At 43.9% G+C, this 23,031-nt stretch overlaps 1 protein-coding gene and 17 non-coding genes across 18 annotated transcripts in view; 17 read left to right on the top strand and 1 right to left on the bottom strand.

The window, feature by feature from the left end:
• The window catches only part of LOC110516899 (uncharacterized), a 134,597-nt gene extending 112,317 nt beyond the window's left edge, over window positions 1-22,280 (bottom strand). The window contains exon 1 of the mRNA XM_090213380.1: window positions 22,164-22,280. Coding sequence (XP_090069506.1) covers window positions 22,164-22,280 — 117 coding nt within the window. The remainder of the gene's footprint in view (window positions 1-22,163) is intronic.
• Window positions 198-284, top strand: trnay-gua (transfer RNA tyrosine (anticodon GUA)). Its single transcript is given in 2 exon segments — window positions 198-234; window positions 249-284. It is a non-coding gene; the product is annotated as a tRNA-Tyr (tRNA).
• On the top strand, window positions 876-962 carry trnay-gua (transfer RNA tyrosine (anticodon GUA)). Its single transcript is given in 2 exon segments — window positions 876-912; window positions 927-962. It is a non-coding gene; the product is annotated as a tRNA-Tyr (tRNA).
• Window positions 1,552-1,638, top strand: trnay-gua (transfer RNA tyrosine (anticodon GUA)). The gene is given in 2 exon segments: window positions 1,552-1,588; window positions 1,603-1,638. It is a non-coding gene; the product is annotated as a tRNA-Tyr (tRNA).
• trnay-gua (transfer RNA tyrosine (anticodon GUA)) lies at window positions 3,586-3,672 on the top strand. Its single transcript is given in 2 exon segments — window positions 3,586-3,622; window positions 3,637-3,672. It is a non-coding gene; the product is annotated as a tRNA-Tyr (tRNA).
• On the top strand, window positions 4,264-4,350 carry trnay-gua (transfer RNA tyrosine (anticodon GUA)). Its single transcript is given in 2 exon segments — window positions 4,264-4,300; window positions 4,315-4,350. It is a non-coding gene; the product is annotated as a tRNA-Tyr (tRNA).
• On the top strand, window positions 7,655-7,741 carry trnay-gua (transfer RNA tyrosine (anticodon GUA)). The gene is given in 2 exon segments: window positions 7,655-7,691; window positions 7,706-7,741. It is a non-coding gene; the product is annotated as a tRNA-Tyr (tRNA).
• trnay-gua (transfer RNA tyrosine (anticodon GUA)) lies at window positions 8,333-8,419 on the top strand. The gene is given in 2 exon segments: window positions 8,333-8,369; window positions 8,384-8,419. It is a non-coding gene; the product is annotated as a tRNA-Tyr (tRNA).
• trnay-gua (transfer RNA tyrosine (anticodon GUA)) lies at window positions 9,689-9,775 on the top strand. Its single transcript is given in 2 exon segments — window positions 9,689-9,725; window positions 9,740-9,775. It is a non-coding gene; the product is annotated as a tRNA-Tyr (tRNA).
• trnay-gua (transfer RNA tyrosine (anticodon GUA)) lies at window positions 11,045-11,131 on the top strand. The gene is given in 2 exon segments: window positions 11,045-11,081; window positions 11,096-11,131. It is a non-coding gene; the product is annotated as a tRNA-Tyr (tRNA).
• On the top strand, window positions 12,561-12,647 carry trnay-gua (transfer RNA tyrosine (anticodon GUA)). The gene is given in 2 exon segments: window positions 12,561-12,597; window positions 12,612-12,647. It is a non-coding gene; the product is annotated as a tRNA-Tyr (tRNA).
• On the top strand, window positions 14,593-14,679 carry trnay-gua (transfer RNA tyrosine (anticodon GUA)). Its single transcript is given in 2 exon segments — window positions 14,593-14,629; window positions 14,644-14,679. It is a non-coding gene; the product is annotated as a tRNA-Tyr (tRNA).
• trnay-gua (transfer RNA tyrosine (anticodon GUA)) lies at window positions 15,270-15,356 on the top strand. Its single transcript is given in 2 exon segments — window positions 15,270-15,306; window positions 15,321-15,356. It is a non-coding gene; the product is annotated as a tRNA-Tyr (tRNA).
• Window positions 15,947-16,033, top strand: trnay-gua (transfer RNA tyrosine (anticodon GUA)). The gene is given in 2 exon segments: window positions 15,947-15,983; window positions 15,998-16,033. It is a non-coding gene; the product is annotated as a tRNA-Tyr (tRNA).
• trnay-gua (transfer RNA tyrosine (anticodon GUA)) lies at window positions 16,623-16,709 on the top strand. Its single transcript is given in 2 exon segments — window positions 16,623-16,659; window positions 16,674-16,709. It is a non-coding gene; the product is annotated as a tRNA-Tyr (tRNA).
• Window positions 17,976-18,062, top strand: trnay-gua (transfer RNA tyrosine (anticodon GUA)). Its single transcript is given in 2 exon segments — window positions 17,976-18,012; window positions 18,027-18,062. It is a non-coding gene; the product is annotated as a tRNA-Tyr (tRNA).
• trnay-gua (transfer RNA tyrosine (anticodon GUA)) lies at window positions 19,329-19,415 on the top strand. The gene is given in 2 exon segments: window positions 19,329-19,365; window positions 19,380-19,415. It is a non-coding gene; the product is annotated as a tRNA-Tyr (tRNA).
• Window positions 20,005-20,091, top strand: trnay-gua (transfer RNA tyrosine (anticodon GUA)). The gene is given in 2 exon segments: window positions 20,005-20,041; window positions 20,056-20,091. It is a non-coding gene; the product is annotated as a tRNA-Tyr (tRNA).
• Window positions 22,281-23,031: the final 751 nt, after the last annotated feature.

Consider the following 23,031-nt stretch of genomic DNA (forward strand, 5'->3'; position numbering starts at 1 on the left):
CCCAAATGCAACTACTTGCAATCTAAGGGGATGTAGCTCAGAGGAATAGAGCATTAGTTGAACGTACGAAGACCTGGGGGCAATCCTTAGCAGCTCCAAGAAACCACCAAACTCAGCAGATTAATTTCTTAAAGGGAACATATGCTGCTGCCAAACCTCTGACCATCTAGGTGATGGCGTTTGACTACATATTTTAACCTTCGATAGCTCAGTTGGTAGAGCGGAGGACTGTAGGTGAAATTGCTGTAATCCTTAGGTCGCTGGTTCAAATCCGGCTCGAAGGATTGTACTTTTTCTTGTGGCTTACGCCAACTTTTTGACAGCAGTGTACCATGACATGTGCTTGACAAAAAAATATCTTTCCCTGAGAGAAGAAATCTTCACTTGTTGACCTTTGATAGGAATGTTGGTAGAGCAGCAGAGAGTTCTCGAGATTGCAACAGTCCTTAGGTCGCTGATTCAGAAGAGTATAACTTTTTCTGCAGTTGTGCCAAGTTTTTGACTTATGCCTAGTGTTTCCCCAAAAGCAAGTCATTCCCTGAGCGGGAATCAAACCCAGGCCGCGGTGGTAAAAGAACCGAATCCTAACCACTAGACCAACAGGGAGAGAGAAAAATACATTTCGCAAGCTAGGGGGCTAAACAGCGATTTTATTCCTCGGCTCACTTTTTGTCTATTCCCAAATGCAACTACTTGCAATCTAAGGGGATGTAGCTCAGAGGAATAGAGCATTAGTTGAACGTACGAAGACCTGGGGGCAATCCTTAGCAGCTCCAAGAAACCACCAAACTCAGCAGATTAATTTCTTAAAGGGAACATATGCTTCTGCCAAACCTCTGACCATCTAGGTGATGGCGTTTGACTACATATTTTAACCTTCGATAGCTCAGTTGGTAGAGCGGAGGACTGTAGGTGAAATTGCTGTAATCCTTAGGTCGCTGGTTCAAATCCGGCTCGAAGGATTGTACTTTTTCTTGTGGCTTACGGCCACTTTTTGACAGCAGTGAACCATGACATGTGCTTGACAAAAAAATATCTTTCCCTGAGAGAAGAAATCTTCACTTGTTGACCTTTGATAGGAATGTTGGTAGAGCAGCAGAGAGTTCTCGAGATTGCAACAGTCCTTAGGTCGCTGATTCAGAAGAGTATAACTTTTTCTGCAGTTGTGCCGTTTTTGACTTATGCCTAGTGTTTCCCCAAAAGCAAGTCATTCCCTGAGCGGGAATCAAACCCAGGCCGCGGTGGTAAAAGAACCGAATCCTAACCACTAGACCAACAGGGAGAGAGAAAAATACATTTCGCAAGCTAGGGGGCTAAACAGCGATTTTATTCCTCGGCTCACTTTTTGTCTATTCCCAAATGCAACTACTTGCAATCTAAGGGGATGTAGCTCAGAGGAATAGAGCATTAGTTGAACGTACGAAGACCTGGGGGCAATCCTTAGCAGCTCCAAGAAACCACCAAACTCAGCAGATTAATTTCTTAAAGGGAACATATGCTGCTGCCAAACCTCTGACCATCTAGGTGATGGCGTTTGACTACATATTTTAACCTTCGATAGCTCAGTTGGTAGAGCGGAGGACTGTAGGTGAAATTGCTGTAATCCTTAGGTCGCTGGTTCAAATCCGGCTCGAAGGATTGTACTTTTTCTTGTGGCTTACGCCAACTTTTTGACAGCAGTGTACCATGACATGTGCTTGACAAAAAAATATCTTTCCCTGAGAGAAGAAATCTTCACTTGTTGACCTTTGATAGGAATGTTGGTAGAGCAGCAGAGAGTTCTCGAGATTGCAACAGTCCTTAGGTCGCTGATTCAGAAGAGTATAACTTTTTCTGCAGTTGTGCCAAGTTTTTGACTTATGCCTAGTGTTTCCCCAAAAGCAAGTCATTCCCTGAGCGGGAATCAAACCCAGGCCGCGGTGGTAAAAGAACCGAATCCTAACCACTAGACCAACAGGGAGATTGAAAAATACATTTTGCAAGCTAGGGGGCTAAACAGCGATTTTATTCCTCGGCTCACTTTTTATGTATTCCCAAATGCAACTACTTGCAATCTAAGGGGATGTAGCTCAGAGGAATAGAGCATTAGTTGAACGTACGAAGACCTGGGGGCAATCCTTAGCAGCTCCAAGAAACCACCAAACTCAGCAGATTAATTTCTTAAAGGGAACATATGCTGCTGCCAAACCTCTGACCATCTAGGTGATGGCGTTTGACTACATATTTTAACCTTCGATAGCTCAGTTGGTAGAGCGGAGGACTGTAGGTGAAATTGCTGTAATCCTTAGGTCGCTGGTTCAAATCTGGCTCGAAGGATTGTACTTTTTCTTGTGGCTTACGCCAACTTTTTGACAGCAGTGTACCATGACATGTGCTTGACAAAAAAATATATTTCCCTGAGAGAAGAAATCTTCACTTGTTGACCTTTGATAGGAATGTTGGTAGAGCAGCAGAGAGTTCTCGAGATTGCAACAGTCCGTATGTCGCTGACTCAGAAGAGTATAACTTTTTCTGCAGTTGTTCCAAGTTTTTGACTTATGCCTAGTGTTTACCCAAAAGCAAGTCATTCCCTGAGCGGGAATCAAACCCAGGCCGCGGTGGTAAAAGAACCGAATCCTTACCACTAGACCAACAGGGAGATTGAAAAATACATTTTGCAAGCTAGGGGGCTAAACAGCGATTTTATTCCTCGGCTCACTTTTTATCTATTCCCAAATGCAACTACTTGCAATCTAAGGGGATGTAGCTCAGAGGAATAGAGCATTAGTTGAACGTACGAAGACCTGGGGGCAATCCTTAGCAGCTCCAAGAAACCACCAAACTCAGCAGATTAATTTCTTAAAGGGAACATATGCTGCTGCCAAACCTCTGACCATCTAGGTGATGGCGTTTGACTACATATTTTAACCTTCGATAGCTCAGTTGGTAGAGCGGAGGACTGTAGGTGAAATTGCTGTAATCCTTAGGTCGCTGGTTCAAATCTGGCTCGAAGGATTGTACTTTTTCTTGTGGCTTACGCCAACTTTTTGACAGCAGTGTACCATGACATGTGCTTGACAAAAAAATATCTTTCCCTGAGAGAAGAAATCTTCACTTGTTGACCTTTGATAGGAATGTTGGTAGAGCAGCAGAGAGTTCTCGAGATTGCAACAGTCCTTAGGTCGCTGATTCAGAAGAGTATAACTTTTTCTGCAGTTGTGCCAAGTTTTTGACTTATGCCTAGTGTTGCCCCAAAAGCAAGTCATTCCCTGAGCGGGAATCAAACCCAGGCAGCGGTGGTAAAAGAACCGAATCCTAACCACTAGACCAACAGGGAGATTGAAAAATACATTTTGCAAGCTAGGGGGCTAAACAGCGATTTTATTCCTCGGCTCACTTTTTATCTATTCCCAAATGCAACTACTTGCAATCTAAGGGGATGTAGCTCAGAGGAATAGAGCATTAGTTGAACGTACGAAGACCTGGGGGCAATCCTTAGCAGCTCCAAGAAACCACCAAACTCAGCAGATTAATTTCTTAAAGGGAACATATGCTGCTGCCAAACCTCTGACCATCTAGGTGATGGCGTTTGACTACATATTTTAACCTTCGATAGCTCAGTTGGTAGAGCGGAGGACTGTAGGTGAAATTGCTGTAATCCTTAGGTCGCTGGTTCAAATCCGGCTCGAAGGATTGTACTTTTTCTTGTGGCTTACGCCAACTTTTTGACAGCAGTGTACCATGACATGTGCTTGACAAAAAAATATCTTTCCCTGAGAGAAGAAATCTTCACTTGTTGACCTTTGATAGGAATGTTGGTAGAGCAGCAGAGAGTTCTCGAGATTGCAACAGTCCTTAGGTCGCTGATTCAGAAGAGTATAACTTTTTCTGCAGTTGTGCCAAGTTTTTGACTTATGCCTAGTGTTTCCCCAAAAGCAAGTCATTCCCTGAGCGGGAATCAAACCCAGGCCGCGGTGGTAAAAGAACCGAATCCTAACCACTAGACCAACAGGGAGAGAGAAAAATACATTTCGCAAGCTAGGGGGCTAAACAGCGATTTTATTCCTCGGCTCACTTTTTGTCTATTCCCAAATGCAACTACTTGCAATCTAAGGGGATGTAGCTCAGAGGAATAGAGCATTAGTTGAACGTACGAAGACCTGGGGGCAATCCTTAGCAGCTCCAAGAAACCACCAAACTCAGCAGATTAATTTCTTAAAGGGAACATATGCTTCTGCCAAACCTCTGACCATCTAGGTGATGGCGTTTGACTACATATTTTAACCTTCGATAGCTCAGTTGGTAGAGCGGAGGACTGTAGGTGAAATTGCTGTAATCCTTAGGTCGCTGGTTCAAATCCGGCTCGAAGGATTGTACTTTTTCTTGTGGCTTACGGCAACTTTTTGACAGCAGTGAACCATGACATGTGCTTGACAAAAAAATATCTTTCCCTGAGAGAAGAAATCTTCACTTGTTGACCTTTGATAGGAATGTTGGTAGAGCAGCAGAGAGTTCTCGAGATTGCAACAGTCCTTAGGTCGCTGATTCAGAAGAGTATAACTTTTTCTGCAGTTGTGCCAAGTTTTTGACTTATGCCTAGTGTTGCCCCAAAAGCAAGTCATTCCCTGAGCGGGAATCAAACCCAGGCAGCGGTGGTAAAAGAACCGAATCCTAACCACTAGACCAACAGGGAGATTGAAAAATACATTTTGCAAGCTAGGGGGCTAAACAGCGATTTTATTCCTCGGCTCACTTTTTATCTATTCCCAAATGCAACTACTTGCAATCTAAGGGGATGTAGCTCAGAGGAATAGAGCATTAGTTGAACGTACGAAGACCTGGGGGCAATCCTTAGCAGCTCCAAGAAACCACCAAACTCAGCAGATTAATTTCTTAAAGGGAACATATGCTGCTGCCAAACCTCTGACCATCTAGGTGATGGCGTTTGACTACATATTTTAACCTTCGATAGCTCAGTTGGTAGAGCGGAGGACTGTAGGTGAAATTGCTGTAATCCTTAGGTCGCTGGTTCAAATCTGGCTCGAAGGATTGTACTTTTTCTTGTGGCTTACGCCAACTTTTTGACAGCAGTGTACCATGACATGTGCTTGACAAAAAAATATCTTTCCCTGAGAGAAGAAATCTTCACTTGTTGACCTTTGATAGGAATGTTGGTAGAGCAGCAGAGAGTTCTCGAGATTGCAACAGTCCTTAGGTCGCTGATTCAGAAGAGTATAACTTTTTCTGCAGTTGTGCCAAGTTTTTGACTTATGCCTAGTGTTGCCCCAAAAGCAAGTCATTCCCTGAGCGGGAATCAAACCCAGGCAGCGGTGGTAAAAGAACCGAATCCTAACCACTAGACCAACAGGGAGATTGAAAAATACATTTTGCAAGCTAGGGGGCTAAACAGCGATTTTATTCCTCGGCTCACTTTTTATCTATTCCCAAATGCAACTACTTGCAATCTAAGGGGATGTAGCTCAGAGGAATAGAGCATTAGTTGAACGTACGAAGACCTGGGGGCAATCCTTAGCAGCTCCAAGAAACCACCAAACTCAGCAGATTAATTTCTTAAAGGGAACATATGCTGCTGCCAAACCTCTGACCATCTAGGTGATGGCGTTTGACTACATATTTTAACCCTTCGATATCTCAGTTGGTAGAGCGGAGGACTGTAGGTGAAATTGCTGTAATCCTTAGGTCGCTGGTTCAAATCCGGCTCGAAGGATTGTACTTTTTCTTGTGGCTTACGCCAACTTTTTGACAGCAGTGAACCATGACATGTGCTTGACAAAAAAATATCTTTCCCTGAGAGAAGAAATCTTCACTTGTTGACCTTTGATAGGAATGTTGGTAGAGCAGCAGAGAGTTCTCGAGATTTCAACAGTCCTTAGGTCGCTGATTCAGAAGAGTATAACTTTTTCTGCAGTTGTGCCAAGTTTTTGACTTATGCCTAGTGTTGCCCCAAAAGCAAGTCATTCCCTGAGCGGGAATCAAACCCAGGCAGCGGTGGTAAAAGAACCGAATCCTAACCACTAGACCAACAGGGAGATTGAAAAATACATTTTGCAAGCTAGGGGGCTAAACAGCGATTTTATTCCTCGGCTCACTTTTTATCTATTCCCAAATGCAACTACTTGCAATCTAAGGGGATGTAGCTCAGAGGAATAGAGCATTAGTTGAACGTACGAAGACCTGGGGGCAATCCTTAGCAGCTCCAAGAAACCACCAAACTCAGCAGATTAATTTCTTAAAGGGAACATATGCTGCTGCCAAACCTCTGACCATCTAGGTGATGGCGTTTGACTACATATTTTAACCTTCGATAGCTCAGTTGGTAGAGCGGAGGACTGTAGGTGAAATTGCTGTAATCCTTAGGTCGCTGGTTCAAATCTGGCTCGAAGGATTGTACTTTTTCTTGTGGCTTACGCCAACTTTTTGACAGCAGTGTACCATGACATGTGCTTGACAAAAAAATATATTTCCCTGAGAGAAGAAATCTTCACTTGTTGACCTTTGATAGGAATGTTGGTAGAGCAGCAGAGAGTTCTCGAGATTTCAACAGTCCTTAGGTCGCTGATTCAGAAGAGTATAACTTTTTCTGCAGTTGTGCCAAGTTTTTGACTTATGCCTAGTGTTGCCCCAAAAGCAAGTCATTCCCTGAGCGGGAATCAAACCCAGGCAGCGGTGGTAAAAGAACCGAATCCTAACCACTAGACCAACAGGGAGATTGAAAAATACATTTTGCAAGCTAGGGGGCTAAACAGCGATTTTATTCCTCGGCTCACTTTTTATCTATTCCCAAATGCAACTACTTGCAATCTAAGGGGATGTAGCTCAGAGGAATAGAGCATTAGTTGAACGTACGAAGACCTGGGGGCAATCCTTAGCAGCTCCAAGAAACCACCAAACTCAGCAGATTAATTTCTTAAAGGGAACATATGCTGCTGCCAAACCTCTGACCATCTAGGTGATGGCGTTTGACTACATATTTTAACCTTCGATAGCTCAGTTGGTAGAGCGGAGGACTGTAGGTGAAATTGCTGTAATCCTTAGGTCGCTGGTTCAAATCTGGCTCGAAGGATTGTACTTTTTCTTGTGGCTTACGCCAACTTTTTGACAGCAGTGTACCATGACATGTGCTTGACAAAAAAATATATTTCCCTGAGAGAAGAAATCTTCACTTGTTGACCTTTGATAGGAATGTTGGTAGAGCAGCAGAGAGTTCTCGAGATTGCAACAGTCCGTATGTCGCTGACTCAGAAGAGTATAACTTTTTCTGCAGTTGTTCCAAGTTTTTGACTTATGCCTAGTGTTTACCCAAAAGCAAGTCATTCCCTGAGCGGGAATCAAACCCAGGCCGCGGTGGTAAAAGAACCGAATCCTTACCACTAGACCAACAGGGAGAGAGAAAAATACATTTCGCAAGCTAGGGGGCTAAACAGCGATTTTATTCCTCGGCTCACTTTTTGTCTATTCCCAAATGCAACTACTTGCAATCTAAGGGGATGTAGCTCAGAGGAATAGAGCATTAGTTGAACGTACGAAGACCTGGGGGCAATCCTTAGCAGCTCCAAGAAACCACCAAACTCAGCAGAGTAATTTCTTAAAGGGAACATATGCTGCTGCCAAACCTCTGACCATCTAGGTGATGGCGTTTGACTACATTTTTTATCCTTCGATAGCTCAGTTGGTAGAGCGGAGGACTGTAGGTGAAATTGCTGTAATCCTTAGGTCGCTGGTTCAAATCCGGCTCGAAGGATTGTACTTTTTCTTGTGGCTTACGCCAACTTTTTGACAGCAGTGAACCATGACATGTGCTTGACAAAAAAATATCTTTCCCTGAGAGAAGAAATCTTCACTTGTTGACCTTTGATAGGAATGTTGGTAGAGCAGCAGAGAGTTCTCGAGATTTCAACAGTCCTTAGGTCGCTGATTCAGAAGAGTATAACTTTTTCTGCAGTTGTGCCAAGTTTTTGACTTATGCCTAGTGTTGCCCCAAAAGCAAGTCATTCCCTGAGCGGGATTCAAACCCAGGCAGCGGTGGTAAAAGAACCGAATCCTAACCACTAGACCAACAGGGAGATTGAAAAATACATTTTGCAAGCTAGGGGGCTAAACAGCGATTTTATTCCTCGGCTCACTTTTTATCTATTCCCAAATGCAACTACTTGCAATCTAAGGGGATGTAGCTCAGAGGAATAGAGCATTAGTTGAACGTACGAAGACCTGGGGGCAATCCTTAGCAGCTCCAAGAAACCACCAAACTCAGCAGATTAATTTCTTAAAGGGAACATATGCTGCTGCCAAACCTCTGACCATCTAGGTGATGGCGTTTGACTACATTTTTTATCCTTCGATAGCTCAGTTGGTAGAGCGGAGGACTGTAGGTGAAATTGCTGTAATCCTTAGGTCGCTGGTTCAAAACCGGCTCGAAGGATTGTACTTTTTCTTGTGGCTTACGCCAACTTTTTGACAGCAGTGAACCATGACATGTGCTTGACAAAAAAATATCTTTCCCTGAGAGAAGAAATCTTCACTTGTTGACCTTTGATAGGAATGTTGGTAGAGCAGCAGAGAGTTCTCGAGATTTCAACAGTCCTTAGGTCGCTGATTCAGAAGAGTATAACTTTTTCTGCAGTTGTGCCAAGTTTTTGACTTATGCCTAGTGTTGCCCCAAAAGCAAGTCATTCCCTGAGCGGGAATCAAACCCAGGCAGCGGTGGTAAAAGAACCGAATCCTAACCACTAGACCAACAGGGAGATTGAAAAATACATTTTGCAAGCTAGGGGGCTAAACAGCGATTTTATTCCTCGGCTCACTTTTTATCTATTCCCAAATGCAACTACTTGCAATCTAAGGGGATGTAGCTCAGAGGAATAGAGCATTAGTTGAACGTACGAAGACCTGGGGGCAATCCTTAGCAGCTCCAAGAAACCACCAAACTCAGCAGATTAATTTCTTAAAGGGAACATATGCTGCTGCCAAACCTCTGACCATCTAGGTGATGGCGTTTGACTACATATTTTAACCTTCGATAGCTCAGTTGGTAGAGCGGAGGACTGTAGGTGAAATTGCTGTAATCCTTAGGTCGCTGGTTCAAATCTGGCTCGAAGGATTGTACTTTTTCTTGTGGCTTACGCCAACTTTTTGACAGCAGTGTACCATGACATGTGCTTGACAAAAAAATATATTTCCCTGAGAGAAGAAATCTTCACTTGTTGACCTTTGATAGGAATGTTGGTAGAGCAGCAGAGAGTTCTCGAGATTGCAACAGTCCGTATGTCGCTGACTCAGAAGAGTATAACTTTTTCTGCAGTTGTTCCAAGTTTTTGACTTATGCCTAGTGTTTACCCAAAAGCAAGTCATTCCCTGAGCGGGAATCAAACCCAGGCCGCGGTGGTAAAAGAACCGAATCCTTACCACTAGACCAACAGGGAGAGAGAAAAATACATTTCGCAAGCTAGGGGGCTAAACAGCGATTTTATTCCTCGGCTCACTTTTTGTCTATTCCCAAATGCAACTACTTGCAATCTAAGGGGATGTAGCTCAGAGGAATAGAGCATTAGTTGAACGTACGAAGACCTGGGGGCAATCCTTAGCAGCTCCAAGAAACCACCAAACTCAGCAGAGTAATTTCTTAAAGGGAACATATGCTGCTGCCAAACCTCTGACCATCTAGGTGATGGCGTTTGACTACATTTTTTATCCTTCGATAGCTCAGTTGGTAGAGCAGAGGACTGTAGGTGAAATTGCTGTAATCCTTAGGTTGCTGGTTCAAATCCGGCTCGAAGGATTGTACTTTTTCTTGTGGCTTACGGCAACTTTTTGACAGCAGTGAACCATGACATGTGCTTGACAAAAAAATATCTTTCCCTGAGAGAAGAAATCTTCACTTGTTGACCTTTGATAGGAATGTTGGTAGAGCAGCAGAGAGTTCTCGAGATTGCAACAGTCCTTAGGTCGCTGATTCAGAAGAGTATAACTTTTTCTGCAGTTGTGCCAAGTTTTTGACTTATGCCTAGTGTTTCCCCAAAAGCAAGTCATTCCCTGAGCGGGAATCAAACCCAGGCCGCGGTGGTAAAAGAACCGAATCCTAACCACTAGACCAACAGGGAGAGAGAAAAATACATTTCGCAAGCTAGGGGGCTAAACAGCGATTTTATTCCTCGGCTCACTTTTTGTCTATTCCCAAATGCAACTACTTGCAATCTAAGGGGATGTAGCTCAGAGGAATAGAGCATTAGTTGAACGTACGAAGACCTGGGGGCAATCCTTAGCAGCTCCAAGAAACCACCAAACTCAGCAGATTAATTTCTTAAAGGGAACATATGCTGCTGCCAAACCTCTGACCATCTAGGTGATGGCGTTTGACTACATATTTTAACCTTCGATAGCTCAGTTGGTAGAGCGGAGGACTGTAGGTGAAATTGCTGTAATCCTTAGGTCGCTGGTTCAAATCTGGCTCGAAGGATTGTACTTTTTCTTGTGGCTTACGCCAACTTTTTGACAGCAGTGTACCATGACATGTGCTTGACAAAAAAATATATTTCCCTGAGAGAAGAAATCTTCACTTGTTGACCTTTGATAGGAATGTTGGTAGAGCAGCAGAGAGTTCTCGAGATTGCAACAGTCCGTATGTCGCTGACTCAGAAGAGTATAACTTTTTCTGCAGTTGTTCCAAGTTTTTGACTTATGCCTAGTGTTTACCCAAAAGCAAGTCATTCCCTGAGCGGGAATCAAACCCAGGCCGCGGTGGTAAAAGAACCGAATCCTTACCACTAGACCAACAGGGAGAGAGAAAAATACATTTCGCAAGCTAGGGGGCTAAACAGCGATTTTATTCCTCGGCTCACTTTTTGTCTATTCCCAAATGCAACTACTTGCAATCTAAGGGGATGTAGCTCAGAGGAATAGAGCATTAGTTGAACGTACGAAGACCTGGGGGCAATCCTTAGCAGCTCCAAGAAACCACCAAACTCAGCAGAGTAATTTCTTAAAGGGAACATATGCTGCTGCCAAACCTCTGACCATCTAGGTGATGGCGTTTGACTACATTTTTTATCCTTCGATAGCTCAGTTGGTAGAGCGGAGGACTGTAGGTGAAATTGCTGTAATCCTTAGGTTGCTGGTTCAAATCCGGCTCGAAGGATTGTACTTTTTCTTGTGGCTTACGGCAACTTTTTGACAGCAGTGAACCATGACATGTGCTTGACAAAAAAATATCTTTCCCTGAGAGAAGAAATCTTCACTTGTTGACCTTTGATAGGAATGTTGGTAGAGCAGCAGAGAGTTCTCGAGATTGCAACAGTCCTTAGGTCGCTGATTCAGAAGAGTATAACTTTTTCTGCAGTTGTGCCAAGTTTTTGACTTATGCCTAGTGTTTCCCCAAAAGCAAGTCATTCCCTGAGCGGGAATCAAACCCAGGCCGCGGTGGTAAAAGAACCGAATCCTAACCACTAGACCAACAGGGAGAGAGAAAAATACATTTCGCAAGCTAGGGGGCTAAACAGCGATTTTATTCCTCGGCTCACTTTTTGTCTATTCCCAAATGCAACTACTTGCAATCTAAGGGGATGTAGCTCAGAGGAATAGAGCATTAGTTGAACGTACGAAGACCTGGGGGCAATCCTTAGCAGCTCCAAGAAACCACCAAACTCAGCAGATTAATTTCTTAAAGGGAACATATGCTGCTGCCAAACCTCTGACCATCTAGGTGATGGCGTTTGACTACATATTTTAACCTTCGATAGCTCAGTTGGTAGAGCGGAGGACTGTAGGTGAAATTGCTGTAATCCTTAGGTCGCTGGTTCAAATCTGGCTCGAAGGATTGTACTTTTTCTTGTGGCTTACGCCAACTTTTTGACAGCAGTGTACCATGACATGTGCTTGACAAAAAAATATCTTTCCCTGAGAGAAGAAATCTTCACTTGTTGACCTTTGATAGGAATGTTGGTAGAGCAGCAGAGAGTTCTCGAGATTGCAACAGTCCTTAGGTCGCTGATTCAGAAGAGTATAACTTTTTCTGCAGTTGTGCCAAGTTTTTGACTTATGCCTAGTGTTTCCCCAAAAGCAAGTCATTCCCTGAGCGGGAATCAAACCCAGGCCGCGGTGGTAAAAGAACCGAATCCTCACCACTAGACCAACAGGGAGAGAGAAAAATACATTTCGCAAGCTAGGGGGCTAAACTTGACTTCCAAGTTTTTGACTTATGCCTAGTGTTTACCCAAAAGCAAGTCATTCCCTGAGCGGGAATCAAACCCAGGCCGCGGTGGTAAAAGAACCGAATCCTTACCACTAGACCAACAGGGAGAGAGAAAAATACATTTCGCAAGCTAGGGGGCTAAACAGCGATTTTATTCCTCGGCTCACTTTTTATCTATTCCCAAATGCAACTACTTGCAATCTAAGGGGATGTAGCTCAGAGGAATAGAGCATTAGTTGAACGTACGAAGACCTGGGGGCAATCCTTAGCAGCTCCAAGAAACCACCAAACTCAGCAGATTAATTTCTTAAAGGGAACATATGCTTCTGCCAAACCTCTGACCATCTAGGTGATGGCGTTTGACTACATTTTTTATCCTTCGATAGCTCAGTTGGTAGAGCGGAGGACTGTAGGTGAAATTGCTGTAATCCTTAGGTCGCTGGTTCAAATCCGGCTCGAAGGATTGTACTTTTTCTTGTGGTTTACGGCAACTTTTTGACAGCAGTGAACCATGACATGTGCTTGACAAAAAAATATCTTTCCCTGAGAGAAGAAATCTTCACTTGTTGACCTTTGATAGGAATGTTGGTAGAGCAGCAGAGAGTTCTCGAGATTGCAACAGTCCTTAGGTCGCTGATTCAGAAGAGTATAACTTTTTCGGCAGTTGTGCCAAGTTTTTGACTTATGCCTAGTGTTGCCCCAAAAGCAAGTCATTCCCTGAGCGGGAATCAAACCCAGGCAGCGGTGGTAAAAGAACCGAATCCTAACCACTAGACCAACAGGGAGATTGAAAAATACATTTTGCAAGCTAGGGGGCTAAACAGCGATTTTATTCCTCGGCTCACTTTTTATCTATTCCCAAATGCAACTACTTGCAATCTAAGGGGATGTAGCTCAGAGGAATAGAGCATTAGTTGAACGTACGAAGACCTGGGGGCAATCCTTAGCAGCTCCAAGAAACCACCAAACTCAGCAGATTAATTTCTTAAAGGGAACATATGCTGCTGCCAAACCTCTGACCATCTAGGTGATGGCGTTTGACTACATATTTTAACCTTCGATAGCTCAGTTGGTAGAGCGGAGGACTGTAGGTGAAATTGCTGTAATCCTTAGGTCGCTGGTTCAAATCTGGCTCGAAGGATTGTACTTTTTTTTGTGGCTTACGCCAACTTTTTGACAGCAGTGTACCATGACATGTGCTTGACAAAAAAATATATTTCCCTGAGAGAAGAAATCTTCACTTGTTGACCTTTGATAGGAATGTTGGTAGAGCAGCAGAGAGTTCTCGAGATTGCAACAGTCCTTAGGTCGCTGATTCAGAAGAGTATAACTTTTTCTGCAGTTGTGCCAAGTTTTTGACTTATGCCTAGTGTTTCCCCAAAAGCAAGTCATTCCCTGAGCGGGAATCAAACCCAGGCCGCGGTGGTAAAAGAACCGAATCCTAACCACTAGACCAACAGGGAGAGAGAAAAATACATTTCGCAAGCTAGGGGGCTAAACAGCGATTTTATTCCTCGGCTCACTTTTTGTCTATTCCCAAATGCAACTACTTGCAATCTAAGGGGATGTAGCTCAGAGGAATAGAGCATTAGTTGAACGTACGAAGACCTGGGGGCAATCCTTAGCAGCTCCAAGACACCACCAAACTCAGCAGATTAAATTCTTAAAGGGAACATATGCTTCTGCCAAACCTCTGACCATCTAGGTGATGGCGTTTGACTACATTCATCACCCTTCGATAGCTCAGTTGGTAGAGCGGAGGACTGTAGATGAAATTGCTGTAATCCTTAGGTCGCTGGTTCAAATCCGGCTCGAAGTATTGTACATTTTCTTGTGGCTTACGCCAACTTTTTGACAGCAGTGCACCTTGACATGTGCTTGACAAAAAAATATCTTTCCCTGAGAGAAGAAATCTTCACTTGTTGACCTATGATAGGAATGTTGGTAGAGCACAAGAGAGTTCTCGAGATTGCAACAGTCCTTAGGTCGCTGACTCAGAAGAGTATAACTTTTTCTGCAGTTGTGCCAAGTTTTTGACTTATGCCTAGTGTTTCCCCAAAAGCAAGTCATTCCCTGAGCGGGAATAAAACCCAGGCCGCGGTGGTAAAAGAACCGATTCCTAACCACTAGACCAACAGGGAGAGAGAACAAGACATTTCGCAGTGAGGGGGCTAAACAGCGATTTATTCCTCGGCTCACTTTTTGTCTATTCCCAAATGCAACTACTTGCAATCTAAGGGGATGTAGCTCAGAGGAATAGAGCATTAGTTGAACGTACGAAGACCTGGGGGCAATCCTCAGCAGCTCCAAGACACCACCAAACTCAGCAGATTAAATTCTTAAAGGGAACATATGCTTCTGCCGAACCTCTGACCATCTAGGTGATGGCGTTTGACTACATTAGTCACCCTTCGATAGCTCAGTTGGTAGAGCGGAGGACTGTAGATGAAATTGCTGTAATCCTTAGGTCGCTGGTTCAAATCCGGCTCGAAGGATTGTACATTTTCTTGTGGCTTACGCCAACTTTTTGACAGCAGTGCATCTTGACATGTGCTTGACAAAAAAATATATTTCCCTGAGAGAAGAAATCTTCACTTGTTGACCTATGATAGGAATGTTGGTAGAGCACAAGAGAGTTCTCGAGATTGCAACAGTCCTTAAGTCGCTGACTCAGAAGAGTATAACTTTTTCTGCAGTTGTGCCAAGTTTTTGACTTATGCCTAGTGTTTCCCCAAAAGCAAGTCATTCCCTGAGCGGGAATCAAACCCAGGCCGCGGTGGTAAAATAACCTATTCCTAACCACTAGACCAACAGGGAGAGAGAATAAGACATGTTGCAGTGAGGGGGCTAAACAGCGATTTTATTCCTCGGCTCACTTTTTGTCTATTCCCAAATGCAACTACTTGCAATCTAAGGGGATGTAGCTCAGAGGAATAGAGCATTAGTTGAACGTACGAAGACCTGGGGGCAATCCTCAGCAGCTCCAAGACACCACCAAACTCAGCAGATTAAATTCTTAAAGGGAACATATGCTTCTGCCAAACCTCTGACCATCTAGGTGATGGCGTTTGACTACATTCATCACCCTTCGATAGCTCAGTTGGTAGAGCGGAGGACTGTAGATGAAATTGCTGTAATCCTTAGGTTGCTGGTTCAAATCCGGCTCGAAGGATTGTACATTTTCTTGTGGCTTACGCCAACTTTTTGACAGCAGTGCATCTTGACATGTGCTTGACAAAAAAATATCTTTCCCTGAGAGAAGAAATCTTCACTTGTTGACCTATGATAGGAATGTTGGTAGAGCACAAGAGAGTTCTCGAAATTGCAACAGTCCTTAAGTCGCTGACTCAGAAGAGTATAACTTTTTCTGCAGTTGTGCCAAGTTTTTGACTTATGCCTAGTGTTTCCCCAAAAGCAAGTCATTCCCTGAGCGGGAATCAAACCCAGGCCGCGGTGGTAAAAGAACCTATTCCTAACCACTAGACCAACAGGGAGAGAGAATAAGACATGTTGCAGTGAGGGGGCTAAACAGCGATTTTATTCCTCGGCTCACTTTTTGTCTATTCCCAAATGCAACTACTTGCAATCTAAGGGGATGTAGCTCAGAGGAATAGAGCATTAGTTGAACGTACGAAGACCTGGGGGCAATCCTCAGCAGCTCCAAGACACCACCAAACTCAGCAGATTAAATTCTTAAAGGGAACATATGCTTCTGCCAAACCTCTGACCATCTAGGTGATGGCGTTTGACTACATTCATCACCCTTCGATAGCTCAGTTGGTAGAGCGGAGGACTGTAGATGAAATTGCTGTAATCCTTAGGTCGCTGGTTCAAATCCGGCTCGAAGGATTGTACATTTTCTTGTGGCTTACGCCAACTTTTTGACAGCAGTGCACCTTGACATGTGCTTGACAAAAAAATATCTTTCCCTGAGAGAAGAAATCTTCACTTGTTGACCTATGATAGGAATGTTGGTAGAGCACAAGAGAGTTCTCGAGATTGCAACAGTCCTTAGGTCGCTGACTCAGAAGAGTATAACTTTTTCTGCAGTTGTGCCAAGTTTTTGACTTATGCCTAGTGTTTCCCCAAAAGCAAGTCATTCCCTGAGCGGGAATAAAACCCAGGCCGCGGTGGTAAAAGAACCGATTCCTAACCACTAGACCAACAGGGAGAGAGAACAAGACATTTCGCAGTGAGGGGGCTAAACAGCGATTTATTCCTCGGCTCACTTTTTGTCTATTCCCAAATGCAACTACTTGCAATCTAAGGGGATGTAGCTCAGAGGAATAGAGCATTAGTTGAACGTACGAAGACCTGGGGGCAATCCTCAGCAGCTCCAAGACACCACCAAACTCAGCAGATTAAATTCTTAAAGGGAACATATGCTTCTGCCGAACCTCTGACCATCTAGGTGATGGCGTTTGACTACATTAGTCACCCTTCGATAGCTCAGTTGGTAGAGCGGAGGACTGTAGATGAAATTGCTGTAATCCTTAGGTCGCTGGTTCAAATCCGGCTCGAAGGATTGTACATTTTCTTGTGGCTTACGCCAACTTATTGACAGCAGTGCATCTTGACATGTGCTTGACAAAAAAATATCTTTCCCTGAGAGAAGAAATCTTCACTTGTTGACCTATGATAGGAATGTTGGTAGAGCACAAGAGAGTTCTCGAGATTGCAACAGTCCTTAGGTCGCAGACTCAGAAGAGTATAACTTTTTCTGCAGTTGTGCCAAGTTTTTGACTTATGCCTAGTGTTTACCCAAAAGCAAGTCATTCCCTGAGCGGGAATCAAACCCAGGCTGCGGTGGTAAAAGAACCGATTCCTAACCACTAGACCAACAGGGAGAGAGAATAAGACATTTTGCAGTGAGGGGGCTAAACAGCGATTTTATTCCTCGGCTCACTAATGGTCTATTCCCAAATGCAACTACTTGCAATCTAAGGGGATGTAGCTCAGAGGAATAGAGCATTAGTTGAACGTACGAAGACCTGGGGGCAATCCTCAGCAGCTCCAAGACACCACCAAACTCAGCAGATTAAATTCTTAAAGGGAACATATGCTTCTGCCAAACCTCTGACCATCTAGGTGATGGCGTTTGACTACATTCATCACCCTTCGATAGCTCAGTTGGTAGAGCGGAGGACTGTAGATGAAATTGCTGTAATCCTTAGGTCGCTGGTTCAAATCCGGCTCGAAGTATTGTACATTTTCTTGTGGCTTACGCCAACTTTTTGACAGCAGTGCACCTTGACATGTGCTTGACAAAAAAATATCTTTCCCTGAGAGAAGAAATCTTCACTTGTTGACCTATGATAGGAATGTTGGTAGAGCACAAGAGAGTTCTCGAGATTGCAACAGTCCTTAGGTCGCTGACTCAGAAGAGTCTAACTTTTTCTGCAGTTGTGCCAAGTTTTTGACTTATGCCTAGTGTTTCCCCAAAAGCAAGTCATTCCCTGAGCGGGAATAAAACCCAGGCCGCGGTGGTAAAAGAACCGATTCCTAACCACTAGACCAACAGGGAGAGAGAACAAGACATTTCGCAGTGAGGGGGCTAAACAGCGATTTATTCCTCGGCTCACTTTTTGTCTATTCCCAAATGCAACTACTTGCAATCTAAGGGGATGTAGCTCAGAGGAATAGAGCATTAGTTGAACGTACGAAGACCTGGGGGCAATCCTCAGCAGCTCCAAGACACCACCAAACTCAGCAGATTAAATTCTTAAAGGGAACATATGCTTCTGCCGAACCTCTGACCATCTAGGTGATGGCGTTTGACTACATTAGTCACCCTTCGATAGCTCAGTTGGTAGAGCGGAGGACTGTAGATGAAATTGCTGTAATCCTTAGGTCGCTGGTTCAAATCCGGCTTGAAGGTTTGTACATTTTCTTGTGGCTTACGCCAACTTTTTGACAGCAGTGCATCTTGACATGTGCTTGACAAAAAAATATCTTTCCCTGAGAGAAGAAATCTTCACTTGTTGACCTATGATAGGAATGTTGGTAGAGCACAAGAGAGTTCTCGAGATTGCAACAGTCCTTAAGTCGCTGACTCAGAAGAGTATAACTTTTTCTGCAGTTGTGCCAAGTTTTTTACTTATGCCTAGTGTTTACCCAAAAGCAAGTCATTCCCTGAGCGGGAATCAAACCCAGGCTGCGGTGGTAAAAGAACCGATTCCTAACCACTAGACCAACAGGGAGAGAGAATAAGACATTTTGCAGTGAGGGGGCTAAACAGCGATTTTATTCCTCGGCTCACTAATGGTCTATTCCCAAATGCAACTACTTGCAATCTAAGGGGATGTAGCTCAGAGGAATAGAGCATTAGTTGAACGTACGAAGACCTGGGGGCAATCCTCAGCAGCTCCAAGACACCACCAAACTCAGCAGATTAAATTCTTAAAGGGAACATATGCTTCTGCCAAACCTCTGACCATCTAGGTGATGGCGTTTGACTACATTCATCACCCTTCGATAGCTCAGTTGGTAGAGCGGAGGACTGTAGATGAAATTGCTGTAATCCTTAGGTCGCTGGTTCAAATCCGGCTCGAAGTATTGTACATTTTCTTGTGGCTTACGCCAACTTTTTGACAGCAGTGCACCTTGACATGTGCTTGACAAAAAAATATCTTTCCCTGAGAGAAGAAATCTTCACTTGTTGACCTATGATAGGAATGTTGGTAGAGCACAAGAGAGTTCTCGAGATTGCAACAGTCCTTAGGTCGCTGACTCAGAAGAGTATAACTTTTTCTGCAGTTGTGCCAAGTTTTTGACTTATGCCTAGTGTTTCCCCAAAAGCAAGTCATTCCCTGAGCGGGAATAAAACCCAGGCCGCGGTGGTAAAAGAACCGATTCCTAACCACTAGACCAACAGGGAGAGAGAACAAGACATTTCGCAGTGAGGGGGCTAAACAGCGATTTATTCCTCGGCTCACTTTTTGTCTATTCCCAAATGCAACTACTTGCAATCTAAGGGGATGTAGCTCAGAGGAATAGAGCATTAGTTGAACGTACGAAGACCTGGGGGCAATCCTCAGCAGCTCCAAGACACCACCAAACTCAGCAGATTAAATTCTTAAAGGGAACATATGCTTCTGCCGAACCTCTGACCATCTAGGTGATGGCGTTTGACTACATTAGTCACCCTTCGATAGCTCAGTTGGTAGAGCGGAGGACTGTAGATGAAATTGCTGTAATCCTTAGGTCGCTGGTTCAAATCCGGCTCGAAGGATTGTACATTTTCTTGTGGCTTACGCCAACTTTTTGACAGCAGTGCATCTTGACATGTGCTTGACAAAAAAATATCTTTCCCTGAGAGAAGAAATCTTCACTTGTTGACCTATGATAGGAATGTTGGTAGAGCACAAGAGAGTTCTCGAGATTGCAACAGTCCTTAGGTCGCTGACTCAGAAGAGTCTAACTTTTTCTGCAGTTGTGCCAAGTTTTTGACTTATGCCTAGTGTTTCCCCAAAAGCAAGTCATTCCCTGAGCGGGAATAAAACCCAGGCCGCGGTGGTAAAAGAACCGATTCCTAACCACTAGACCAACAGGGAGAGAGAACAAGACATTTCGCAGTGAGGGGGCTAAACAGCGATTTATTCCTCGGCTCACTTTTTGTCTATTCCCAAATGCAACTACTTGCAATCTAAGGGGATGTAGCTCAGAGGAATAGAGCATTAGTTGAACGTACGAAGACCTGGGGGCAATCCTCAGCAGCTCCAAGACACCACCAAACTCAGCAGATTAAATTCTTAAAGGGAACATATGCTTCTGCCGAACCTCTGACCATCTAGGTGATGGCGTTTGACTACATTAGTCACCCTTCGATAGCTCAGTTGGTAGAGCGGAGGACTGTAGATGAAATTGCTGTAATCCTTAGGTCGCTGGTTCAAATCCGGCTTGAAGGATTGTACATTTTCTTGTGGCTTACGCCAACTTTTTGACAGCAGTGCATCTTGACATGTGCTTGACAAAAAAATATCTTTCCCTGAGAGAAGAAATCTTCACTTGTTGACCTATGATAGGAATGTTGGTAGAGCACAAGAGAGTTCTCGAGATTGCAACAGTCCTTAAGTCGCTGACTCAGAAGAGTATAACTTTTTCTGCAGTTGTGCCAAGTTTTTTACTTATGCCTAGTGTTTCCCCAAAAGCAAGTCATTCCCTGAGCGGGAATCAAACCCAGGCCGCAGTGGTAAAAGAACCTATTCCTAACCACTAGACCAACAGGGAGAGAGAATAAGACATGTTGCAGTGAGGGGGCTAAACAGCGATTTATCCCTCGGCTCACTTTTTGTCTATTCCCAAATGCAACTAGTGTAGGTGAAATTGCAGTAATCCATAGGTCGCTGAAATCTTCACTTGTTGACTTGTTGACCTTTGATAGGAATGTTGGTAGAGCAGCAGAGAGTACTTCAAATTAAAACAGTCCTTAGGTCGCTGGCCCACAAGAGGAATACTTTTTCTGCAGTTGTGCCAAGTTTATGACTTTTGCCTAGTGTTTCCCCAAAAGCAAGTCATTCCCTGTAGCTCAGCGGAAGAGAGCATTTATCATGTCCTATCCGGGGACCTGTGTTCATTGTAAGTTCTCTCAGGACCTGAGCCCTATGACCATAACTACTTGGCCTGATGTCACCTTGCTGTCCCCAGTCCACCTGGTCATGCTGCTGCGCGAGTGTTCAACTGTTCTACCTGCGGCTATGGAACCCTGACCTGTTCACTGGACGTGCTTCCTTGTCCCAGACCTGCTCTTTTGGACTCTCTCTCTACTGCATCTGCTGTCTCTAACTCTGATCAGCTATGAAAAGCCAACTGACATTTACTCCTGAGGTGCTGACCTGTTGCACCCTCTACAACCACTGTGATTATTATTATCTGACCCTGCTGGTCATCTATGAACGTTTGAAGACCTTGGCCATGTTCTGTTATACTCTCCACCCAGGACAGCCATAAGAGGACAGGCCACCCCTCAGAGCCCGTTTCTTCCTAGGTTCTGGACTTTCTAGGGAGAGTTTCTACATCTGCATTGCTTGCGGTTTGGGGTTTTAGGCTGGGTTTTTACATCGGCTGATGTAAAAAGAGCTTTATAAATACATTTGATTGATTGTCTGCAGACTCATTAACACGGCATGAGTCAGAGCATATAACTGCTCTGTTTGGCTTGATCCCAGTGGGTCACTTACAGGTCATGGGTTCTGTTAGTGTTTAAATACTGGAGAGTTGAGACCAAATCACGGACGCTGGACAGAGTGGATTTCAGTTGTAACAAAAGACAGTTTTAATGAGTCAGAGATATCTTGTCCCGCAGTTTTACGTGCACGGACCTAGTTCACATAACTCGGCAAGGAGTCAGGTGAAAAAGAGACCTTATACTACGGTTACATTCATTTTTATACATAGAATAAAGTAGGTGGAGTCTTGTCGTTTCGGTCTTCTTGACTGGTCGGAGGGTTGGAGGCGGGCCTTGCTCTAGCCAGAGCGGGCCCCATTGGTGCACAGCAAAAGTCCTTTGCTCTTGGGACCGGCCAGTAGAGGGAGATGAGATGTGTGTTTATACAAGGAAGAGGGGGTCAGTCTTATGGCTGGGTGTATGTGTTCTTACGACGGAATGTCTTTGTTTATATGAGCTATGTGTATGAATATTTATATAACACTTTCTATTTGGAAATCTCAAAATGAAGGTCCTTATGTCATAGTAGAAAAGCGTTAAAAAAAAGAAGACATATTTAGAAATAAGGTTTCATATTTGCTCATATTGGGCTACCTGTGACTTGTACATAAGGGGAGTATGGTTGGGAATTGTAAGTACGTGGGGGGAGTCAGTGACTGACACCCAACAACTAAATCGTTACACCAAGAGATCCAATCCATTCATTCCAATGGAGGACTGCTCCTTCTGAGGATTCTGAGTACCAATACGGACGGACGTTGGTTCAAAGCCTCTCATTGGCCAATACATAGCATCCGCAATCTAGGTCGCTACCCTACCCCCTTTCCTTCGGCAGAGCGTGTCCCCACCGTTCTTTATACTAAATCCCTCACACGCCTCTCCGATGGCCTCACAGGCACCATCCCACCCGGGACTCAAACCCGGGTCCATCGTCTGAATTTGAATGGTTATATTTGTCCAGCCCAGTCCCTTTTTTTTTTTTTTTACCAAAACCAGGTGGGGTAATCATAATTGTTTGAACCTCAGATTTGCCCATTAAGTGACATTTGGATTAAAATTTGGTTTTAAAAACATTTTAGCGTGGTCAAATAAAGAACACATACCGTATTAAAAGCACAAAACTTGGCTGTAAAGTGTCAAAAGAAAAGTTAAATCTATATATCCCTAGCATCCAACATAAACTGTTTGAACTGTGTCATATGCTATGGTGCTCCAGGTTAAATGATACCAAACAAAATAATTGATTTATAGAAATTATAAATGTTAACTGTCAATATATACTGTATGTATTTTGATGACAGAATTGTGAAAATGATACAGGCTGATCTCCACGGGTGTCTGAGAAGAGGGATTGGAAAGCAGCAGAGAAGCTACCAGAGTAAAATACACATGAAAGACACCAACCATGATAAAAGACTTAAACACAGATTTTTTTTAAAATCTACTTTGTGAATTTTGATCCCCACCTTTATATCTTAATGTAATGACATAACAAATGTTTGCTGATTATTATCAATGACTTAACAGCTGTAACTAGTTGTCCAGCTTAGGAAATCCTCACTTGGTCCCCTACTTTACAAAGAACGACCCCTGTGCACCAGACACTTTTTGTTTGGCCATCGGGAAGAGGTATCAAGTCCGGTCACGCAGCCACTCAGAATAATATAATAGACCTTTCCTT

Source organism: Oncorhynchus mykiss, chromosome 21 (assembly GCF_057628025.1).
Source record: "Oncorhynchus mykiss isolate SJ-2025 chromosome 21, ASM5762802v1, whole genome shotgun sequence".
NCBI classification, from domain to species: Eukaryota; Metazoa; Chordata; class Actinopteri; order Salmoniformes; family Salmonidae; genus Oncorhynchus; species Oncorhynchus mykiss.